The sequence below is a fragment of the Ostrea edulis genome, chromosome 3 (assembly GCF_947568905.1).
Source record: "Ostrea edulis chromosome 3, xbOstEdul1.1, whole genome shotgun sequence".
Classification (NCBI taxonomy): Eukaryota; Metazoa; Mollusca; class Bivalvia; order Ostreida; family Ostreidae; genus Ostrea; species Ostrea edulis.
This window is the reverse complement of record NC_079166.1, coordinates 105460-130938: the sequence shown is the minus strand read 5'-3', so window position 1 is coordinate 130938 and position 25479 is coordinate 105460. Positions and strand designations below refer to the sequence as shown.

Here is a 25479-nt window from a genome sequence, read left to right as displayed (position 1 = left end):
ATCAAAAGAAACTGTAAATTAAACATTGTTTACTTCATGAAATAATTCAGAGATGTAGTGTTGATAATCCAATAGTTTGAAATTCTGTGATATTTTAAAGGGGCATGGACACTATTTGAGCTGAAATTTTTTATTTTTTATTCTTTACGATGCTTAAATAAAGTATTTCTAATGGTCAGCCAAGTTGATGAGCTACAAGCGAGATACAGCACTCGCAATTCTTTGAAATGTAAACAAGGCTCGTGCCATGCTTTTGTTTACACATAGATAGCTTTATAGAAAATACCATGTTTTTAAAATGAAAAGGACATGTGCCAAACACTTGTATTAAGAATTAACTTGTGAATTGAAAAAAAACCCTGCTTTTTAAAAAACGAACTCCTACTTATATATTTAACCTATGTAAACAAGAACACGGCACGAGCCTTGTTTACATAACAAAGATTTGTGAGCTCTGTACCTCCCATGTACCTTGACAACTGATATTCTAATTTTGCTATAACAATTACAAATACCTTAGTTAAGCGTACTAAACATTAAAAATGGAAAAATAAAATTTGAAAATTTTCGGCTCAAATCGTGTCCATCTCCCTTAATTAAAGACTTTATTGCAATGGAAGAAATTTTAAAATTAAGCTGTTATTAACAACACTGGCATACATCAATTACAAATATGGATTCTATTGTGTATTCAATAAAATTTTGATAGTATACATTCGGCATTATTTGTCAAACATTCTGAAATATGCGTGTGTAAAATGTAGGCGTGTTAACGTGTGTATATAGTTCTCCTGTTTTAAAAAAATATGTTCATATATAATATTTCGCGCTATAACGAGAAAAATACGCGTTTATTCGCGAAAGTTACATATATGCGTTAATTCGCGAAAGTTACACGTTTATAAATTTCACGTTAATTCGTGAAAATTTCGCGTTGTAACGCGAAAGTTACGTATTTATTTATTTTTTTAGCTATGAAAATGAGCTCAATGGGCTTTCGAACGATCTCCATTGTCAGATTAGTTCTTACAGTAGTCAGGAAGTACAATGTACATGCATTATAGGGAGTGTATTTAAACTCACAGAAATAGTGATACTCGTCAGATGACAGATTTTCATCTCTTTCTGTAACCTGCATGAATAAGGATATGACTCACAAATCTTCGTGTGACACTAGTCACATCGAGCGGAGAGGCACAGTGAGTATTGACCGTTTCAGTCCTTGCAACACGTGGTCTCCAGTCGTGTCGCTCAATATAGCACTACATATGTTGACCGTCTACCGTTACAAGCACTTGTCAATAATTTGCATGTCAAACTAGAAAACCTATGAAGATATATCATTTGTCATTTTCAAATACATACTGGGTGTAAAAAAGATTTAATTTCGATATTTCCAGCAGAAAAGAAGTAGAGAACTTGACGTTTAATTATACATGTAGATCTAACAACAAAACAGGCATTTTCATAATTAACCTTAGAAACAGATCATATTCAGAATTTATATAAGGAATTGTTTATAATTAATCTTGGTGAAATCCTTTTTAAGTTTTCATAATCATAGTTTTATAAATATTGATTTTTCATAAACTATAGATGTACATTGTATATTGTATAGATATAATTGATTTCCCGTACACGCGTCGTGCCAGCTGTGCTCTCCCATCACAATTGCATGGTTTTGTTGGACGGCAAAATAAAACATCAATCACTCGCCTTGATTTCTTGCACACGTGCTTGAAGTTAGAGGTGAAGATATTACGTATACGATATAAAAACTGTTTAAAAAGATTATAGGGTGAAAAGACATACTGTATATGTTATTTATATCTCAGATGTTGTCTTCAAGGAAAATTGAAAGTGTAAATAAGTTTTGATATTGATATTGTTTTAGATATAACTGAATGGACTAGAGATTGATAAAATTCGGATGTCCACATTTCATGCACTACCATGACACTGGGAAGTGTCTTAGTGATCCTTGTGAATTTTTGGACCGTCAGTTACGTGAGTACCACCCATTGTGACGTAGTAGACACGGTGGACAACCAGTGGGTCAACGTTGACAGTCTCAGAACAGACAAGGACCCTCGATATCTGTCCGAATCTGCCGCCAGCAGTAAGGAGGATTGTCAACAAGCTTGCTGCCAGACAGGTAAAACTAAGCTAAACGTATTTCTGTAATAGCTTGTTATTGTCATAAACTGCAGTAGCTTGTTATTTTCATAGACTGCAATAGCTTGTTATTGTCATAAACTGCAGTAGCTTGCTATTTTCATAGACTGCAATAGCTTGTTATTGTCATAAACTGCAGTAGCTTGCTATTTTCATAGACTGTAATAGCTTGTTATTGTCATAAGCTGCAGTAGCTTGCTATTTTCATAGACTGTAATAGCTTGTTGTTGTCATAAACTGCAGTAGCTTGCTATTTTCATAGACTGTAATAGCTTGTTATTGTCATAAACTGCAGTAGCTTGCTATTTTCATAGACTGTAATAGCTTGTTATTGTTTATAATCTACAATATCTTGTTATTGAAATGGACTGCAATAGCTTGCTATCATCATCAACTGTAATAATTTTTCATCGCAGTAAACATCAATACGTATTGTGGGTATTATGTATTTATTCATTTATAATATTGTGGGTTTAGTGTTAAGGGTTGGGTAATTGTCACTTATTCTAGAAGGTCCTAAATACAGAGAACCTCTTTCAATTCGCGACAAAACTTCTTCTCTAATACGAATTCTATCGAGGATTATGCCAGAGGATGGGCTAAATATGAAAAAGAAGAACTAATTGATACGTTGTCAGAATGAAAGTATAAGAGGAATATTAAGATCCCATATTAGACACCTCAAACGAAAAGTACGTGCCATCTATCCTTCCATGTTTAGTGGACCAGAAGTGATAAAAGAATTACTTGTAGGAGTTATGAGATTAATCACTGTTCGTTATCTTCACCTTGCATAGATTACATGAGGAATATGTTTTCGTTCCAGCTGACAAAATTTGTAACAACATTGTCTTTTAGACATTATAGATTAACATGACTCAATTGTAAGGCTCATTATTACAACTGTATTTTAAACGAACTTGGCATTACTTCCACTTATGGTAATCGGTACTTCCCTTTCAAAAGATGAAATTCTTCAAAACGATACTTCAGTTTTAGACGCATTTAATATTCCAGTCAATGGGGCGGGTGAAAATGAGTTACCGTACGTATACTGGATTCCTAAACTTCATAAAAACCCTTACAAACAAAGATACATAGCTGGATCCAGTAAGTGCTCTACCAAGCCTCTATATTTGCTCCTCACGAAAATTTTAACAAATGTGAAGGAGAAATTTCAAACGTATTGTGTAACTGTATATGCCAGAAGTAGTGTAAATCAAATGTGGATTTAAAAAAATTCTAAAGAACGTTTAGTAAACTTGAAATCGCTAAGCTTTTCTCAAATTAACAGCTATAAAACGTATGACTTTTCAACACTTTAGGTGACCATTCCTCTCGATAAATTAAAGACTAGACTTTTTGACATCATAGACAGTGGATTCTTCAACAAAAATGAAAAACGGAAACATTCATATCTAGTGATCAGTAATCCAAAAATTACTTTGTTAAACACCACTCTGATTCTACGCACAAGTACTCTGAAGATGAAATTAAAAATATGCTGGAGTTCTAAATTGACAATATCTTCATAGTCTTTGGTGATCAGGTCTACCAACAGTCTGTAACAATTCCCATGGGCACGAATTATGCTCTTTTGTTAGCTAACCTGTTTTAATATTCTTATGAAATATATTTATTTTAAAAAATTCAACGTGAGAAGAAAAAAATATCTTGATGTGGCCTTCAATTCGACATTTAGATATATCGACGACGTTTTATCTGTTAACAATGATAATTTGCATGGATTTGCTATATCCTTGTGAACTCGAATAAAAGACACCACAGAGTCGTCCATTTCTGCATCATACTTAGATATCAAATTAACAACTCAACTTTATGATAAACCGGATGATTTCAGCTTCTCCATTGTCATCTCCCCATATTTATGTAGCAATATTCCATTATCAACTGCATGTGGTGTTTATATCTCTCAACTGATTCGTACACAAGAGTTTGATCTGCGTATAACAAGTTTATGAATTGATGCAGGATACGGACAAACAAGTTGAAAATGCAGGGGTTTCGACAGTCTCGTTTAGAGTCAGCATTTTGCAAATTCTATGGTCGTTATAACAATCTAGTTTTCCAATACAACCTACATGTCTCATTGGGTGAAATAATGTCTGACTTATTTCCTACCGATTATTAGGCCGTTTACCTGATTAAGATATAGGGCTCACGGCAGATGTGACTGGGTGACAGGGGATGTTTACTCCTCCTAGGCACCTGATCCCACCACTGGTATATCCAGTGATTCGTGTTTGCCCAACTCTCTATTTTATATTGTTTATATGAGTTATGAGATTGATCACTGTTCGTTATCTTCACCTTTCATATGGTAGGTCAATGTTTGATGTTAAAGAAGGATCTGATCATTAGTGTTAACCCGGAAATCATTGTCATATGATCTGTCGTTATCGTCGTTTTAATTATAAGAATTGACAAATGGTAATCTGGTCGCGATAACACGACCTGATCACTGTTCATAAACAATACAAAATAGAGAGTTGGGCAAACACGAATCAATGGATATACCAGAGGTGGAATAACAATACACGTAAACTTCTCTCATGAAAATGTCAAAGAAGTTCCAAAGTAGTTCTTTTCACTATTAAACATGAAGTCATAGGCTTCTGGCGAGACTTTTCACTGGTATGAAGAGGTGAATACGACAAACAGTGATCATTTTCAAAACTATAAGGAATACAAAATAGAGAATTAGGGAAATTCGCACTGATGGATATACCAGAGGTGGATATACCAGAGGTGGATATACAGAGGTGGATATACCAGAGGTGGAATCACGTGTCTACGTGCTTATGAGGAGTAAACATCTTCTGTCAACTGGTCACATCCGTCGTGACCCCTTATTTTGATTAGGCAAACGGAGCGATCGACAGCCAAAATTAGTGTATAATGAATGGCCCATCAATCGATATGAAACACGTCGGACAGTATTTGACACAATGACAGGCCGTACTGGCAAAGTAGATAGTCATAACAATCACAGAATTTTCGAAACGCCGACCCCACATGAAACTGCCTTAATCCCTGCAACATCAACCCGTTTGAAGCCTGCCTCGATTTAAAAACAGACCACACACAGAGCAAGCCCCCGCATTGTCAAGATTTTTCAGTTTAGGTGGTATGTTATTTTTTGGATATGACTTTTTAGCATTGAAACATTATAGAAATTGTGTGTATTTCGTTGAAAGACGATGATATTGAACAGTGATCAATCATCTAATTTTGTAATAGCGAGATTCGTCGAGGCTGGATATTTGGACTGACGCCTCAGAGGCGTCAGTCCAAATATCCAGCCTCGACGAATCTCGCTGAGATTACTAATTTTGTAGTCAAAATCAGTGTGTTTTTTTTATGTGGAATCATCAATGTTCGCGGGTATAGTCAAAATGGTTTCTGTGGATAACATTTACTCATGAATTTACATCCCCACAAACACAAATATATACGCAATTTGATTTTTTTGCAAACCTGGATTCCCTTTTTTATTCCGATTGCATTATGTATCTGTTTGCCAGGCTGTTGATTTTATGTAGACAATAATAGAGTTTTTATTTCAGAAAGAATCATTACTTTATTTTTATTAATGTTATATAATGTATGCATAAGGTAAATATAAGCAGACTGCCAGAGTCGTATCATAATTGCACAATCACAATTATAACCAAGTACAATCCAACACGACCATGCCTTTAAATGTATCGGTTTTCTGTGAGTGTCGGTTCGACAGGTAGCGTACATTTGATTTAAGGTACCCAGAAAATTACGTCCCCAGTAACTTGTAAAAAGTTTGGTTACTCAAAAGTATTGACCCCCCGCCCCCCCCGCCCCCTGCCCCCCTCCCCCCCCGAAACGAAACAATGATGATTCCACAAGGGTAACTAATCTAATGGTTTCTTAGTACAATATATGTATATACATCCCATCTCTGATATGTCCATCGGAAGGTCGGTGGTCTCTTCCCAGGTGCATTGTATCTGGGTTCTCTCTTCCACCAATAAAAACTGGGCGTCACCATATAACTGAAAAATTGTTGAGTGTGGCGGAAAACATCAAATCAAATCAAATCTGATATGTCCAGAGGTCTGTGTTTGCCATTCTCGTGAATTCGTATTCTTTATAAGAATCACGCGATTGATCACTGTTCGTTATATAGACTATTTATTATGATTTCAATGCATTACTCCTCCTAGACACCTGACCTACCTATGATATGTCCAAGGGTCCGTGTTTGCCCATCTTCTAGTTTTGTATTTTTATTGAATTTATGACATTGGGTCACTTTTTTTTATCTTCAAAGCCCAAAGCACACGTCACTATTACTCTTAATATATCTCTTATGTTGATATTGATGTATTGTAAATATACAAATGACTCTAAAACTTCTCTTTCAGACAAATGTTCTGTGGTGGTATTTGACAGCACACAGAACCAGTCGAACACGAACTGTTTTCTGCTGGCGTGTACTCAAGAACAGGAGTGTATTTTTGAGGACAAAGATGGCACAGTGACATACGCTATTGATAAAAAGCACGAGGTTTCAGCTGAGTCTAATACCAACACAAAATCAGTCACAGCAGCACCGCCGACCCCACCCAGCATTACAGAGAAACCAACAGCAACATTCGCCTCAAAGACAACAACAACAGCCGCATTAAAGAGAACAACATTTGCTCCAAAGAGAACAACAACAACAGTCGCCCCAAAGACAACAACAACAGCCGCACCAAAGACAACAACATTCGCTTCAAAGACAACAACAACAGTCGCACCAAAGACAACAACAACAGTCGCACCAAGGACAACAACAACAACGACAAAAACAACACAAAGTCCAACAGCAGCACCTGTTCTATCATCGATGAAAAGACCATCAACAACAAGTACTTCTCCATCTACATCTAAGGAATCACCACTAACACCCCCACCACCACCGCCGCCGACAACAAAAACAAAACCAACAAACTCATCAACAGCAACTACTGCGCCAACAACCAAATCTATTGCAACCAATGCTACAAGCAACCAGCTTCTAAACACAACATCAACACGAACAACGGTTTCTGTAGTAATGACGAAGTCTCCTAATGGTACGACTGTGTCATCCACAAGTCAGGGGAGTCGGCCCATGATATCTAGTGGCACCACCACTACCAACTCCAGTGACGTCACAGTTCATTCGGATTCTATAGCAAGTAATGTGACAACTGCTGAATCCTTGACCAACAAGGAAACGAGTCAGCTTCTGAACACTACATTGCCAGAACTTCACGATTCGTTATTAAACTCGACAGTTGCACAGATTAAACCACCGCCAATATCAACACAACCATTTATTTCTGTACAATTATCACCATCCTCATCCTCATTATCTCCATTATCAACAACCAAATCTTCAAAAACAACACAACGTCCTCAGTCATCTTTACTATCCACGAAAGGTCCATCTAATAACGCATCAATGTCTGTCACAAGAGAGACAATATCAACAACTTTGCCGACTGAGGCCTTCAACGCAAATATAACCAATACCTCAGCGGATCTTAGTAAGTGTGAAATACAAATATAACCAATACCTCAGCGGATCTTAGTAAGTGTGAAGTGTTTCATTTTGTTTGTTTATTTGTTTTACGTCCCGTTGAGAATTGTTCACTCACGTTAGCATTTGTAGGTGACGTATAACAAATTTAGACCTATGCTTAGCACTTACAGCCGCATCAGTGAGTGTTCTTTAACGTGTCAACGCCTGCCGCGACACGAGACCTCGGTTTTAAATGTCATACCCAAAAGACCCATGATCTTCACTACACAATGCAGAGCGTTTGGCGAATGAGTAATCTCTACCTTTATTTACGTCTTAGGTTTGACGCAGCCATGGCACGAGCGAGGATCGAACTCACGACTTCCCATTTACGAAGCAAACGCTTTATCCCGTGGGGATCCGGGTTAGAATAGGTCCTCAGTACCCCCCTTGCTTGTTTTAAAAGGCGACTAAATGGGGCGGTCCTTCGGATGAGACCGCAAAAACCGAGGTCCCGTGTCACAGCCGGTGTGGCACGATAAAGATCCCTCCCTGATCAGTGGCCATAAACGCCGAGCATAGACCTAAATGTTGCAGCCCTTCACCTCCATATGAGTGAAATATTCCCGAGAGGGACGCAAAACAATATTCAATCAATCAACCACTGAGCTACTGTCACTGGTCAAGCCTGAAGTGAAACAAAACACGAGAAAATACTAATTATTTCAACGAAGATAAATCTTGTAGCAAAATTGCTAAAATTTAAAGTTTCTCCACACGAAGTCGAACCGGTACTTTTGTCTGTAATGATATGATAGTTGGGGCCTATACCATAGTACTTCCTATTTAAAACAAAGGGAATGGAACGAATTTTTACTTCGAGTCAAATAGCTCTGAAAGTCAGCCTTTTTCGTCAGCCAACTCAATTCTTTCTGATCCCGTAATTTCAATACATATGCCATTGATCCGCCATATAAAAATAATCCTCATCAACGCATACAATCAGGAATATTCAACAGTTCATTACTTTATGGTCAGGATTTATTGACGATAAAACATGTTACTTTCCTTGTGTTGTTTTTTATTAGGGGTAGTGGGTGATGTGACATAGACCCATACCGCACGCTATCATTACAGACACAATTACCAGTTTCCGTGGTTTATGAGAGATATCCTCCCGCGCATTCGTAAACAGGCTCTCAACTTTATCGTTCACAATAAAATGAATGCCAACTTTAGCTTATTGCTTATCGAAATATTTAAAATTTCTGTAAATAACACCCTAAGATGGCATGAGGTTTGTGAGAAAATTTGATGGAGGGACTTTCCAAAGCGAGGGCGATCTCATGCGATAATCATACTGCGGTTTGCAAAGAATTTTCTTAGCTATATATGTCTATCGTATTTCTGTAGTGTTTGTTAACATGGAACAACACCCAATAGCGCACAATGCTCTCCCAGAAATTTTGACCGCCCGTTGTTCATAGTATTACGTGTTTACATGTATAGTAGTGTTTACAAATGTTATTAAAGCGTCGGGGTGTTCGCTTTGGAGGTTTTAATGTTACCGAAAAACTGAAAGTAACCCAACGTGTCTCTCTGCATAAAAGGAACAACGGAAATGAATGCCTCTCTCTTATTATATTTCAGATACAACCAAAAATACATTCATCGGTCGCCTTGACAAAGCGGACCAGCAGGAACCATCCAATGCCATGATTGGAGGTCTCATAGCATTGTTCTGTTTCGGGACAATATTTTTGTTAGCCATAGTTGTCATTTTCAGCAAGAAGTTGTTTGAAGTCTGGCAGCGTAGACATTATTCTCGCATTGACTATCTCGTGAACGGGATGTATAATTAAATGGAATGCAGGAATAGTAAATGTTGATATCTCGTGAACGGGATGTATAATTAAATGGAATGCAGGAATAGTAAATGTTGATATCTCGTGAACGGGATGTATAATTAAATGGAATGCAGGAATAGTAAATGTTGATATCGGTGGACGTTAATAAATACTGACCGGTCCCTTAGCAGATGCAAATTTATCATATTAGCAGATTCGAAGTCAGATTGTGCAATCTTTGTAACATACATGTAGGATTTATATCGCTTTCCGGTTTTATAAATTCATTTGAAGCCGACATTAAGGGTTTTCGGAAGATTAATAAGTTATTACCTATTGGTCTAAATTTGAGAGTTTCTGACAAATATTAGGCCTATAATTTTTCAAGGGGGTGGGAGGGCAGGTGGAAGGACTGTTTGATATAAAAAGAAATTAAAAGAACGGAGAGGAATTTCAAATAATTATTGACAAGCAAGCAATTTAAAAAAAATTGAAATAATAATAATAATAATAACACCCCAAATGCATGGAAATAAGAATTGAAACCTAAATAGTGTTATTATTCCCTAACTTCGAATTCAAAATATATGGGGGGGGGGGGTAAGTAAAAACAAAGAAAAAATGAACTTATCAAAAAAGTAGGACCCCCCACCTCCACCCTGGTTCTACGTGCCTGGTTTTTAGAGTATAATTTCGGAAACATTGACTATGATATCGAAAACAAATACTCATTGACAATAGAGAAATTGATTTAAAAAAAAACAACTAAAAAAAAAAATAGATAAATAGAAAGAAAAAAAAAAGGATTTTGATACTCATTTAATATTTACCCCCTTTACCCCCTTTGAAGATTGTTCACAATACATTGACTATAAACCGTAGGACATTATCACTTTAACGATAGAACATCCTATCTAAAGTCGCTAACAACTGTACCTTCCCCTCATCCTTAAACACCCAAATAGCACAGCATTTCGTGTCTATGTTAGCAGCAAGAATATCGCCAATTGTATGATAAATATTTATTTCTATCAATGCTTTTTTCAGTGATGAAATACCATCTGTTTCATTGACAAGAACGATATAGGTATCGTTTCTGTCATCAGTGGTCATATCTGTTTACATGGTATTTAAAAATATGAAATAAAGATATTTTGCAAAACAAATAGTGATTACCAAATACAAATCAATTGGTTTGCGTTTCACGATTTTCTTCGTAAATTTTGAAATGCATTTTATTTTTATTTTTATTTTCAGTTTGACATGTTGGGTAGAATGGGCGGAATTAAAAAAGAAAGTAGAAATTTGCACTTTATTTTTTTCCGATTCCCCAGAAATTAGGGTTCGCGGATCTGTAAACCAAGAAATAAAAAAACTGTGACTAAAGACTTGCTTGTGGGCCTCTTTTTGTATTGCCACCCCCACTGGTCTTGAACACAAGTTTGGCAATATATTGAGGGAGCTCTTTATATTGAAAAATCAATTATATTAACAATTTGAATATAAATTATGTACATGATACATGTCGTTGATAAAAGTCTGACAGCTGATTAATATATGACACTGGGGAGGAACTCTGATTTTTATTATTATTATTTATTTAGCAAATAATTATCATATAAGTGGAAACCACTGGTATGTATCTTTGTACCTAAATTTGTGATTTCTCATATAAATATAAACAGGTTAGGGCAAAATATGATATATCTATATATAATAGCTAAAATATATTATGTATTATCATTATTTAGTTTGTTGACTTTTAAAAAGCTTAGTGCTTGAACATGTTGAAACATTCCTTTGATCTTTTGATTGGGCACGAAGCTATTTTTATAAAAATCATAGAACTAAAAAGTTAAGAAAATCAAACTCATTTGAGTGTTTATTACTACAGCAAAATTCTGATGGAAAGCATTGACCATGATTGACACTTGGACGCGCCAAATACACTAGTCCAATATCTGACATATGATCATGCCCTGTATAAATTAATAAACTGAGTGATAGTAATAGGTTTAATTAAATTAGTTTCAAACTTTCCCCTTTGTTTTAAAACCATATAAATACAACAAACTCAATTTGTCTTTTTATAGTTTGATATAACTGTTATCAAGACATCTTTGCTAGCCAAGGGTGACTATACTCGATGTTTCTCAGGGTGAAAAGAGGAATACTATATATCGTCACTCTTTGCTAGCGAAGATGGTAACACAAGTGGCAGTCAAGTTTAATCCAACTAAAAGCAACACTTTAATTTGGAAAGTATAAGATTCAATAGAACATTCATAGAGATAGGGCCAAAATGGGGTAAAATATTTTCATGGGAATAAAGATAAAAAAAGATCTTTTAAAAATCACAACAGTTGAACAACAATAGGCCAAGGTGACTTAAGTGAGTGATGTGGCCCATGGACCTCTTGTTAGGGTTACTAGCCAGGCATGTTGTTTAACTGTGAGGAACAAGGGTCATTTTACATGGACATGTGTGCACTTGCGATGAGTTATATGACTGATGTAATTGACATAGCTTTAACTGTCATATTTTTTAGTCGACTCGCATAACGAGCTACTCCTTGGCATCAGGTCCGTCCTGTGGAATCACCGGTTCACTACCACCCTCATACGCAACTGAATATAGTTTGACTAGCAGTGTATATTAATTGATTTGTTAAATGAAATTATTGCCGCGCACATAAAATTCTTAATAATTGTCAATGGAACACAGACATTGTTGGTGAAAAAATGTGAAAATATTTTAGAATCAGGCGCCAATAGCGGGTGTGCAACTGAATACAGTTTGGAGATGAGACTGCAGATATGAAAGCAGACACTGCATGCCATTCATTGAGTTTAAGATTTGTTAACATGATTAGTAAAGTTATGTATGAAATATTCAAATTTAGCCAAACAATAATGGTGAAAGACTTCCATGGGCACGAATTGTGCTCCTTTGTTAGCTGACCTGTTTTTTATATTCATATGAAGCAGAATTTATTCAAAACTTCTACGTGAGAAGAAAAAATCTCTCGCTGTGACCTTCAATTCGACTTTTAGATATATCGATGACGTTTTGTCAATTAACAATGATAGCTTTCATTCATATGTCGATTTGATATATCCCTGCGAGCTCGAAATAAAGGACACCACAGAGTCGTCCACTTCTGCTTCGTACTTGGATGTTTTGTTGAGGGTAGACGTTAGCGGCAAACTGATAACTCAACTGTATGACAAACGGGATGGTTTCGGCTTCTCCATCGTCAACTTCCCACATTTATGTGGCGGTGTTCCATTGTCACCTGCATGTGGTGTTTATATATCTCAACTGATTCGATATGCAAGAGCTTGTTCTGGGTGTAGTCAGTTTTTGGGTCGAGGTGGGCTGCTGACGGACAGGTTGATGGTGCAGGGATTTCGGCGGTCTCGATTGGGGTCAGCATTTCGCAAATTCTGTGGTCGTTGTAGCGATCTGGTTCGTCGGTGCAGCCTATCATTGGGTCGGGTGCTGTCTGGCGTGTTTCGTGCCGATTGTTGGGCCGTTCTTGGCACACTGATTTGACTGCGGATAACTCCGTTTACCTGATCGGGATGTGGGGCGCACGGCGGGTGTGACCGGTCAAAAGGGGATGCTTACTCCTCCTAGGCAACTGATCCCACCTCTGGTGTGTCCAGGGGTCCGTGTTTGCCCAACTATCTATTTTATATTGCTTGTAGGAGTTATGAGATTGATCACTGTTCGTTATCTTTACCTTGCACTTAAGAAGGCTATCGAAATAATGATATTTTCAATTGCACTTGAATATACGGAAGAGGAGGGTTAAATGAATAACAACTTCATTATTACTTGATATATTACATGCAAGGTGAAGATAACGAACATTAACTTTCCGTGAAAATAATTGATATGGCAATTCTTGAACTAATATTCTACCAGAATGTAAATAAATAAAAAACGAACGAGTTAATCTCATTTACATACTCACGTGGTACATTTTCACGGGAATACTTCATGTAAACAAAACGAAGGAAGATGCGATCACGATATTTGAAGACTTCAAGAGAATGATTTGTATCGGTACCTGCTACAAATTGTTTCTGGGCTGTTACTGATTTGTCGTTTGCGGTAAGGTTTTGATATTTGACGTGTACCGATAAATGTGGATACCATGGATAGTGACCTTTGATCTTGAATTTCGAATTTTGCATGTACATGTTTCACCATTATTAAAGCTCGTAAGATGGTGCTGTATATACCCTCCCTTGTTGGAAATCGTGGACGAGTAGACTCTGAGGCACTGGAGGCCTTTGATTTATGAAATGCTTTGAAACTCAACAAATATTAGTAGTCAAGACAATATATCGTGGTTCTTTTCATTTGGGGGTACAAAAAGCTTAATAACTTCCTTGTTTTTTAACAAAATTATTTGAAACATTAAGTTATAGGTATTTATTATGAGGTTATACAATATGGTATATACAGAAATTCTGAAAAACATACATGCACATGTGCTGCAATTTGATTGGCTGAAGTTTAAATGGCTTTGGATTTGTTTGGTTTTTTCTTTTTGGTGGTGGTGGTGGGGGTTGTTTTTGGTTTTTTGGGTTTTTTTCTTCTTCAAGCAAACAAGACAAAATTTAGAATATATCTTTAGTTATCAGATAGTATATACTTTAACGTAGTTAACTTTGTAATGATATATTGATTTTGTTTATTTTACCTAATTTTTTTTCCCAAAGCCAGTAAGTTAAAGGAGAGTCCCATAGAGAGATGCTTAAAAGAGGACAGTTAAGTCGGAGTTGTGTCAATTCATCATAGTCGGTATAACGTTGGTTTTAACATTTTAATATCTACAACTAACCAGGTGTAAAGGTACACATTTTCCATTTCTTGAATGGGAAAAGGAGTGGGTTCGATTCCCTCGGTCGGTATATACAATAAATTTTGAAATCATAGCATATACCAAAAATCCATTTTTGTATTAATACATGTAGTTGGGTCCTTGAATGAAAGGGGAGGGGGTGAGGCCATACTTGAAAATATGTTTGTTTCCCCTCTCCCGACCCTAAATTTCAGAGGAGGTAGGTAGGTAAAAAAAAATTTAGCCAGCAGAATTTTATTTAGTATGAAACCCCCATGACCATTAACAAAGCCCGATATCAAAACATCATGGAGCACATCATTCTACGTTTCCTCGTCAAACTCGAAAAATCGGTTCCTGCGTAAAGTTCTGCTTTGATTGCCACGTTTAGCAGTTAGGGGAAGGTGTTGATACTTCGGACAGTACTCCATGTATTTCAGAAAGGCTCATTATCTAACCACTGAACATAGACATATTGTACATGTATAACGGTTGATTCTACGAACACTCAGGTTTCATCGGATTTATTCTGCTATTTATGCCAGATATTAACACTTAAATGAAGTCAGGTAGAATGTTGTAACTATGGACAATGATGTTATTTCCGACGCATGGTGTTATATCTTCAGACAGTTAGTAAATTTGGTTGCTGCTTATTTTGTGGATCACTGGCATTTTATGCTTTTGCTTTTGCACATTATGTTAATTCATATGTGGTAGTGATTTCGATTATGTTTATACTTTTTTAATCGTAGGCTTATCGGTAGATCTAACTTTTACCAGAGAACGTTTCAACAGGACTTGATTTTGCCGATCAAACAAAATGGGTGCTGACATCTTTTACAAGGTCATGTATTTAAATCAAACAATCATATCTGAGTTACACATGCGCATATAATTAGGTGTTTTCCAGTTTTTAAATGTATCAGGATCGGAAATAAGTTTGAATTGAGAATACGTGGATATAATACTTATTGACTGTCGAAAATATCACACCCGTCCAAATATCAACACTTCCCCCTACTGAAGAACACAACTTACACACCCGGATGCCCCGACGTCTCTTGTCTCTTCGCTCATCGTGTAGACAACATTTCTCCATCTTAATCTAGCAGACCACCTCTATTTGTATTTTTTTTTTTAGATCGAAACCAAGGAAGATATAGACAATTCTGGTAATTATAAAATACTGATTTGTACCTGAAACAACCTTGAAATTTTCCATATATAAAAAAAAATTCACCAGAATGACGGAATAAAAACTTTTGGGTCAGTGCGACTTTCTCAGACTCACTCGGGCGAGGGGAAACAAACAATATTTTTATTTTGGCCTGAAATAGAACACTTGCAATTCTAATTGTTTGTGAACAGTCAGAAGTATTTCCACTTTTTGTTGATTTTGGTGACCTTTTACTTTAATATATTCTTGAATGTAAACAAAACTTATAAATAAAAGAAAACAGACAAATTTAGAGTTAATTTGGATATGACTAGTCAATGGATGTTGTATAGTTTCATTTGGCAACATGAATTAGGTTAAAATTACAAGTATTAAATGACGGATAATGCAAGCATTAAATATCATGGAATTCAAATAGTTTCAATGTTGTTTATTTCTGTATTGATTTATGAAGGTATTTATTCTGCATTGATAAAGTGCCTTGTGTGGAATTCAAACTTGTGAATATGAAATGTGGGAGAGTTTTGATTTCCTTGCATGCGATTCTACTTTCAATTAAAAAAAATGGTACAGGATGCTGCAGATTTGTTTGTTGGCTTAGTTGAGTGTGTTTATGTATTGAGTGTCATTCATTGAGTTGATTAGGATTTTAAAAGAGGATGTGCAAAATCTGACAGGAAGTGTGTTCAGGATGACAATTGTGTACAATTTGCATAGATTGAACATTGGTAATTGGTGTGTCTGTCTGTGTTTCATGTACTATTGTAGGCAGCTGTTTTAAATACTGGGTAAGCTTGACTGTGGTAAATACATAGAGGAAAAGAACGAACTGTCTAGGAGAACATGAAAGGATATCAAGAACTTCTTTCTCAATTCTATACAAGAAAATACCAATTTAAGGACTAAACTTTTAGGTTAGTGATGTTAGTAACCTAGACAATATGAAGGGAGAAGTGTAGATTTAAGTTAAGATCTATATATACATAACTTTTGATGTACACCAATAATTTATCTAGGACTCAAACCTTATTTTGTGTACATTATGAATAAAATCTACCCTCACATTTTTGGCCCACATAGTTTCATCAAACCCCTGCAAGAAGATGGAGAAATTGGACATTTGTCATTATAATGTGCATTGTGTTAAACATGTTGATATACAGATCAAGATATATTACAAATGTTTGTGATGCTATTATGAAGGTGGCCTATTTGTATTTGTTACTAAAAATTAAATCATATATATTTAAGAATATATATGAATTGCAGATACATTAATATGTCAAATTTAAAAATCTCCCAAAAATGTTAGAATGAACTTTTATGAAAAATCAACAAAATATAATCCATAATACATTTTATGAATATTCAACTAAATGATTATATTAAAACAGAGATTAAAATTTGTCAAAATGAGGAAAATATATAAAATATATTGGTTTCAGATATTTTGGTGTACTAACATATATTTTTTTTTTTACCTGGACTGAGGTTATTGTTTAGCTCACCAAAGGCTTAAATCAATATTAATAACGTTTAATATTTGTCTTAGTTGTCAATTTTTTCCCCCAGATTTTATCTTTTTCTCAAGAATTAGATCTGTAAATTGTAATGGAAAAGATATTGTCGAAATATTTCGAATAAATATATATATCATGATATCTTAGGTTTTGACGTTTGCTGGATTCTTCATAATTGATTTTTTTTTATTTTGAGGAAAGAACATGTAGATTTCAATTTTTTTTAAAACGTAAGATTAAAGCAAAATTAAAGATTTTGAATTTTTCTTTTTAATTGCTAGAAAAAGAAATTTGACTTTTCTTTTGAATGTTTGATGAATCCTGCCATATATTTTTTATGCAAGGTGAAGATAACGAACAGTGATCAATCTCATAACTCCTATAAGCAATACAAAATAGGTAGTTGGGCAAACACGGACCCCTGGACACACCAGAGGTGGGATCAGGTGCCTAGGAGAAGTAAGCATCCCCTGTTGACCGGTCACACCCGCCGTGCAAATACTTTAATTTCTGAACATTATATGCTTCAGAAAGTATAAAAAATCGATACTTTAGTAGATGTACATGTGTATTGATGTATCAAATTGAACCCCTCTGCATCACAAAATATCAACGTATTGTTACACCCTCATTGAGAACCACTGAGCCAATTTTAGTAAAACTTGTAACAGTAATGGTGGTCCAATGAAAGAGACTTTTTTTAACAGGATGGGTGTCCTACAAAATCTATAAGAACTACAATGTGTGATATTACTATGCAGGCATCCTGCTATGAATAGGGGTACAGTAGGAAACTTGTCAAGTGTTTTAAAAGGGAAGATTAAAGCAGAAAATGTGTGAAGTAATAGCTTTCAGTAGCAATAAAAAAGGTTTGAAATGGACAAAAAGCCTACAATGATGCTGAAATGTTTTGAAATCCAAGTAATATAGATACACATTGAAATCATCCAGAATGAATCAAACATCCATCAGTTTTGGTGGATTAGGAGTTATGAGATTGATCACTGTACGTTATATTCACCTTGTAAATACATGTAAATGATTTAGTATTTTCAACATACTATACAAAATATGCTCAGAATAAATTTCTTATACATATATATATTTTGATAATTCCATATGCCAAATCCATTCTCAAGATTTTATCTACATGGGAATGGAATTTGTTCTTTTCTTAAAGCCTCTTCTTTATATCCCCTTAAAGTTTGGATAGTTTTATAAAAATTACTTTGATTGTTTGTGGTCATTTTTTGACTTCACAAGAATATTTTTCTGAAACATTGAAAAAAAGGAAACATACTATTCATATGTGTTTAAGAATATGTCTTGTTCAGGTGTTAGGTGTACTGATTTTGGAATACAGTTGTGCTTAATTAAAGAATTAAGCACATTTACCGACATGATATGTGCATACACTTAAAACAAGTTTAGTTTGGAAAAAATAAAATAACTTATAATATAACCTGTATATGTATACACGTTTTGAATTTATTATGATGAAGTAGGCTAAAACCATGTTGCATCAAACTGAAAAATAAAACAACCAAAATAATAAATATTGTTATATAAAAGATATGTGAAGAAAAAAAGCTCTCAGGTTTCGAATCATCCGCAGCTCACAGGTTGGCGAAAAAATAAACGCCTTAACCATGTAAAACTTATACGGTACCAATTTTGATGCACCAGATGCGCATTTCGACAAATAATGTCTCTTCAGTGATGCTCAACCGAAATGTTTGAAATCCGAAATAACTATGAAGTTTTAGATCTAAATATAGCCAAAAACAGCGTGCCAAACAAGTGGAGCCAAATTCGTCCAAGGATAAGAGCTATGCATGAGGGAGATAATCCATATACAATGTATATTTAGAGTTTGCTCAAGCATAATGTTTTTCCTTAGAAAAGTTAGGCTTTCATATAGAATTGATGTAGAATGAAGATTTTATTCATTCATAAATCAATTTTCATGGCTGTTGCTGACCCATTTTCCACTAAATCAGCAAAACATTCAACAGAATAAAGGAATCAGATACTTCACTAACAAAATATCACTTTCCTATGAACTCTGGACAAATTGAGATGTACAGATGTATAAATTATTGTCAACAGAGCGTGGAAGTCTTCTCACCTTGTACGCCCTCATTCTTTTCCTTACCAAAATTGGACCAGACTCATTTTTCAAGAGGAAATATTTCAATTAGTCCTCTTTGCTCCTCTGATATGAATATGTTTGCACTTAACACTAGAATACAATGTAACTTCATTTTTTAATTTCATGACATTTCGTCAGAAGTCAGGGTTCAACCAGGAAGCAGGCAAATTTTAACCTAGATCGGGTTAATTTCAACTTGAAATTTAACCCTAGTTCGTTTGTCTACGTTGAAAAACGTTTATTTGAAAAATGAACCAAAGTTCAATTTCAACATTGAAAGAAAAGAAATAAAACCACAGTACATGCTTAGGTTTAACGAATTTTGTGTCATTGAACAAAATTTCATGATCATATATTATGTTTCTTCAGTTTTCTTTCTGATTTTTATTTAGCTGAATCAAACAGATACACAATATACATAGTTGCAAATGCTACAAGATAATTTCAATGCAAGCAACAATTCGGCCGCTAAAATTTTAAGCACTCTAAACTAATAAAGGAAGACACTGATATCTTTTAAACACGTTAACACTGTCATAAAAACACTTGAATATATGATTTTGAAAAAAATATTAATGCATCAAATATCATTCAAACCTGTAAATTTACTATTGCAATATGGAAAGTGTGATAAATATATCTGCCCATTGATTGATTTCAAGGGGAGTATTTTCTCAAACATGTACTTTTTATAGGTTTTTATTCAAGTCTCGGATCTATTTGGGGTGCGTATAAGGCACTTTGTATTTAGATTTATATAAAAAAAAAGACAACCAACTATGCTTCGGAATATTTAATGTACCATATGAAGCACGTAGCATCGTTTTTCACAGAGCGGGGCGCAACCGGAGGAGATGTTGACTTCATTATAACCTAAAATTCTTGACAAGCAAATACACAAAGCTTATAATTCATCTCGTTATGTCTGATCCTCAAATTCCTTAAAGGGGTTAGAACTAATTTAAGATCTGGGAAGTCGCCAAACCTTGATTTCTGAAATCGTACGGGGAAATAGCGCTCGTCGTTGAATTCAAAATTCCAAGCAATGCTACTATAAAATAGTGTGGATGTGTTTGTGGAGGGGGGTACCTAACTACCTTCCCTTGCATTTGAAAATTGCTAACTTTGTCTGTAAAACTAACAGAAATTGAACATTGTGAAAAAATGAGGAGGGGGGTGGTCAAACATTCCTCATGGCTCTCCTATTTCTACGTGACTACAAAATTATCTAATAAGAAATGAATAGAATGGATCGTTTTAATGCACTGGATCTATGCCAAGTTATGATGCCGGTTAGTTATGCGGTACATGTCCATAATTGTAAACGGTTTTTAAAGATTTGAACTGCATTTTCACTACATACGGCAAATATCCTTTTCCTGGGATCTGAACCAGGAATTATGAATTTAAAAGTAAATGGGAAAAAAGATGAAGAATAATCAATACCTGTATTTTTTTTTTAAAAATACGTTAAAGGGGAAGGATGTGTGTCGTTGTGGCACGGTCCTGTGGCGTAAACTGTCAATACTTAGGCAAAGATAATGAATTTGACATGAAGTGTTGACCTTCTGACAGGCTGGCGAAGCAAATGATTTCGGTAAAAACTTTTTTTTCTAAATTATTCCCCTCCCCTACAAAATGTCTACTAACCATGGAATTCCAAATCCCTTCATAGGTACAGTCACACGATGCAATTTTTCATTTTATCCGATTTCCATTCAACTTTCCCATTTTACTTTAATGTTTGAGATTTTTTGTTATTTAACTTTAACATTCATGAATGATTCAAGTTTCCGTAAAAGGAATTAAAGAATTCGAATTATGGAAAGAGAACTCTCTATGCGTCTTCAGGAAGTTTGAAACTCGACAGTCTCACTCCATTCTAGCTAAAAATTAACATTTAAAAGAACAATATTAAATGCAAAATTTAATCAGTAACTAAGGTGTAATCTTCTCTCGATTCGGCGTCTCAACATCTCTAGTATCAAGAATATTTGAATGTGTATCGGGCCACTGTTTTTCCTCTCCCGATCCTATGGAGATGACAAACAGAAAATACAATTACTTCACCTTAAATGTCGTACTGTGTTGGAATCGTGTAAGGAGTATATTTATGTGTAAAGGTCTCGTGCATTTTCAAGATACAAATATCTGATATGTACGAAAGCCCAGAAGGCTCATTCGAGATTCGAAATTCAAAATACGAGATTCGAAATTCAAAATACGAGATCCAAATTTCGAAATTCAAAATCCAAATTAACCAATCAAAATGTAGGTCACAATAGATTAAAGGTTAGAGGGTACATGCATATAGATGTAAACTTAAAATATGACATGTACATAAAGCTCATTCTTTTAATATGTTTACCAAACAACGAAACATTTCTTCTAAAACTATAAATGTTTTGATGTATGCTTAGCAAGCGGGAAAGGAGGCAGACAGAAAACTTGTTCCAGCTCCCACATATTAATTTTGCACTGTATGTGATAACCACGTCAAATAATAACGAATACACATTATGATATACCTTAAAGTGAAATCGTATATGAAACCGATGATACCCCTCCAACAATTGATTCTAATTTGATTTCTTTCAGTTATTTATATACATGTATAAACAATGGAGGAAATTCGAACCATGAGTATAAATTTATCTCGGATCTATATCGTATCTTTTTACATTTTCTAAGCTCCAGTTAACTACGTGCGTGATAACGACAGAATACTAATCTATCCACGCTTTAAAAATTATCTTATGCACTGATTCATATTATATCAGCCTACGTACATGTACCGCAGGAACTGGTAATTTTGTCTGTAATATAATAATAGTAGGGGTCTATGCTATGTCACATTCTAATATTTATTAGGGGGTGATATAGTATAGAACCCTACTATTACTATTACGGACAAAGTTACCGGTTCCTGAGATTATACATACTTGAACATAGAATATACATGTACAAATATGAATCAATTGGACAAGCTAATTTTTCAAAACGTGGATAAATTAGTGTTCTGTGGTAATGACTAATGACGCACGTAGTTAAGCATCCTGTTCAAAATTTTTAAAAAAAAATCTAAAAAGAGACAACATAGATGGGATAGAAATAATTACTCATGGTTCGAAATCCCTCTATTATTTACACCCAGGCGCATATAAAAAATGAACTGGTGAGGAAGATATTTGTACAGGCATCTGAAGTATGGACACTACTACCAACACCCCCCCCCCCTTTCTGAGTATTTTCTGCGGTGATAAATTCTCCAAAAGGTGTGAATTCCTTGTCGATCCCATCCCTATTTCGATTTATATATGATCGTTTCACGCTTTTTGTAAGCTTTAGAGATTGGCCGTCTACCGGTATAATAGAATACAATTTGTTATACCAATAGAAGGCTAGGCCAATCTCTAAAGCTTACAAAAAACGTGAAACGATTATATAAATCGAAATTTATATTTAGCTTAACTACGTGCTTATCATTGTTATATAACTTTATATTCATATTATATAAATTGGGATCTGATAGACAAGAAATCCACACATTTCAGAGAAATTATCGTCGCAAAAAAAATCAGAAAGGGGGGGGGATGGGTGTTGGTAGTAGTGTCGATAGTTCAAGTGCCTGTGGATATTTGGTCAAACACTAAAATGGGTGGTTTTTTCCCAGTTAGTTATCCCCCTCCCCTCCCCCCCCCCTTTTTGAAATTGCCGGCCGGCTACGGGTCTGGTTAAACACCCGATAATCAATACCGGTAATTTTATTTTAATTTTTCCTTCATACATGTAGTTCACAGGTGCTTCAGTTCACCCCCCCCCCTCCCTCCGAATAAGCTACATGAGTGGAGTTATAAGTATGATTGTTGAACATCTCTTTAATGAATATCAACAATATCTTGCATACCCAAAAAGTCCAAAATAAATCAAAATAAGCCCTTTTTATAAAGTCATAATGTCACTGGGTATTAAGGGTATTCAATAATAAGGCTTATTTTGAGTTACTTTGACCTTTTGGGGTACATGTAGGCAAGACATTGTCTCATGCAAAGTTGAACAAAAATAATTAAAATCAACTCAAGTAGGCTATTCGGGTGATTGGGGGAGGGGGGGGGGGTACAGTTATCTTCATGTAAAATATGACCATTCAAGCAGAAAAAAATGGTATGCGGGTAAACCTATAGATTAATCTAAAATTAGAATCCATTGCTACGGGGTGTCATCAGTTGATTTTATTCATATAACCTTCAATTCCATTTCAATTAAAGTGTACTATTTGAGGTGTATTCTACCTGGTTTCACCCACTCCCCGCTTTCTATGAACCTGAATTTCTACAGGCCTGTTTGCATATACACCTTGCATTTATTAGTTTATTCACCAATCAAGGGCCCTCGGGGGGCATGTACATGTTAACAGGCAGTATTAATTATAACAATGAAAATAAATAACAATCATTTAGAAGTGCTACCGGTAATACTGAGAGAGTTCACACTTCTGAACTGCACATATCTATAATTATATATGAAATACTGATTACAGACAAGATTTAAATTAACAACATGATAAATAAATAACCCAACTGCTTCACACATCAGTTTCTGGGATAGCAGATAATGATAGTGTTGTGTGAATACATATAAAATTGCAATTGTAATCAAATCGGTATAATTATATTTCAGTAAGAACAGTATGCAAGTATAAAACACATGTACAGGGTGTTTCATAATATATGCTACATTTTAAACTTTAAATATCTTTGTTACTTATCATACTTTTTACACACACCATATATCATTTTAAACATCAAATCCTACATTTTCATTCTTGTGAATAAGTTCGGGAAATTATTGCATCATTAAGTTTAATTGTGACATGAACAATGATGTCACAATTTTAATGCCTTTCAAAATGGATTTAACCGATCAACCGATTGCTGAAATTGTAAAACTCTATTACCAATATAAATCACCAAAAATCGTTCAGAAATTAATGAACGAAAATATGCCAGAGGGGAAGAAGTTCTCTAGAATGCGCATCAGGAGGTTAGTGACAAAGTTTGAGAAGACAGGGACAGTATGTGATGAAAGACATGGCAACCCGGGAAGACTAAGGACTTCAAGAACCGATGACTTTATCAGTGAAGTAAAGACTTTAGTTAGAGAAATTCCTCAGAAAAGTGTCAGAGAGATGTTTACGGAAATTAAGGCTGAAAACACCAGTATTTCCAGTGTTTACAGAACTTCGAAATATGACATGAAGTTGACACCTTACAAGCTTTCAGTAATGCAGCACCTCAAGGAATCAGATATCCAACACCGACTTGAATTCGCAAGGTGGTTGCTTCAGCAAGGAAATGACATTTTCCAAAAATTTGGTTTCGGATGAGGCACATTTTTACTTCGACTGTGAAATGAATAAGCAAAGTGTGCGATACTGGTCAACAGAAAAACCAGAATTTCACCAAGAAAACCTCTTTATTCACAAAAGGTGACAGTATGGGCTGCATTGAGCAGTCAGGGAGTCATTGGACCCTTCTTTTTTTTTTTAAGAAAATGGTGAAACAGTAACAGTAAACTCAACGCTACCTCCACTTATTGAGAACCAAATTTCTCCCTATCTTGCGAAGAAAATATGGAGATCTACAGACTGTTTGGTTTCAACAGGATGGAGCTGCACCCCACACTTCTTTTGCTGTTTTTACACTAGTTAGAGGAAACATTTGTGAACAGATTGATATCATACAGAACACAAAGAGTATGGCCTCCGCATTCACCGGATCTAAATCCTTTGGACTTTTTTCTATGGGGATTCTTAAAAGATAGGTTATACAGCCCAAAACCACAGACACTGGACGAACTCAAAAGGAACATTAAATTTCATACAAGGAGTGTCTCGGTAGAAATGTGTGACAATGTTGTGAAAAATTTCCAAAAACGGCTTTCACTTGTTGTTGGAAGAGACGGTGGTCATTTAAAACATTTAATGTAAAATTTGACGTTATGAGATTGAACATGATAAAAATGACGTAATTCAGAAATTTGATAAATTTCAGTTGATGATTCAAATGTCCTCTTAAATTTGAAAGTTAGGTTCAGCATTAATCACAATGAATCTAATGGATACATGTAGTTATATGATATAATCTTTTTTTTTTATTTATCTATTTCCTGTGTTTGTTCAATTATAGACTCAAAACGTAA

At 35.1% G+C, this 25479-nt stretch overlaps 1 protein-coding gene across 3 annotated transcripts; it reads left to right on the top strand.

Moving 5' to 3' along the window:
• Positions 1-1683: 1683 nt before the first annotated feature.
• On the top strand, positions 1684-10736 carry LOC125677312 (mucin-2-like). 3 transcript variants are annotated; one of them, XM_048915319.2, is made up of 4 exons: positions 1684-1749; positions 1895-2155; positions 6597-7748; positions 9374-10736. In XM_048915319.2, the coding sequence occupies exons 2-4, from the start codon at positions 1954-1956 to the stop codon at positions 9583-9585; spliced, it is 1566 nt and encodes a 521-aa protein (XP_048771276.1). In that variant the 5' UTR covers positions 1684-1749; positions 1895-1953; the 3' UTR covers positions 9586-10736. The 3 variants fall into 3 exon arrangements, with proteins under 3 accessions (XP_048771276.1, XP_048771277.1, XP_048771275.1); XM_048915320.2 differs by having other exon boundaries at positions 1699-1798; XM_048915318.2 differs by having other exon boundaries at positions 1704-2155.
• Positions 10737-25479: the final 14743 nt, after the last annotated feature.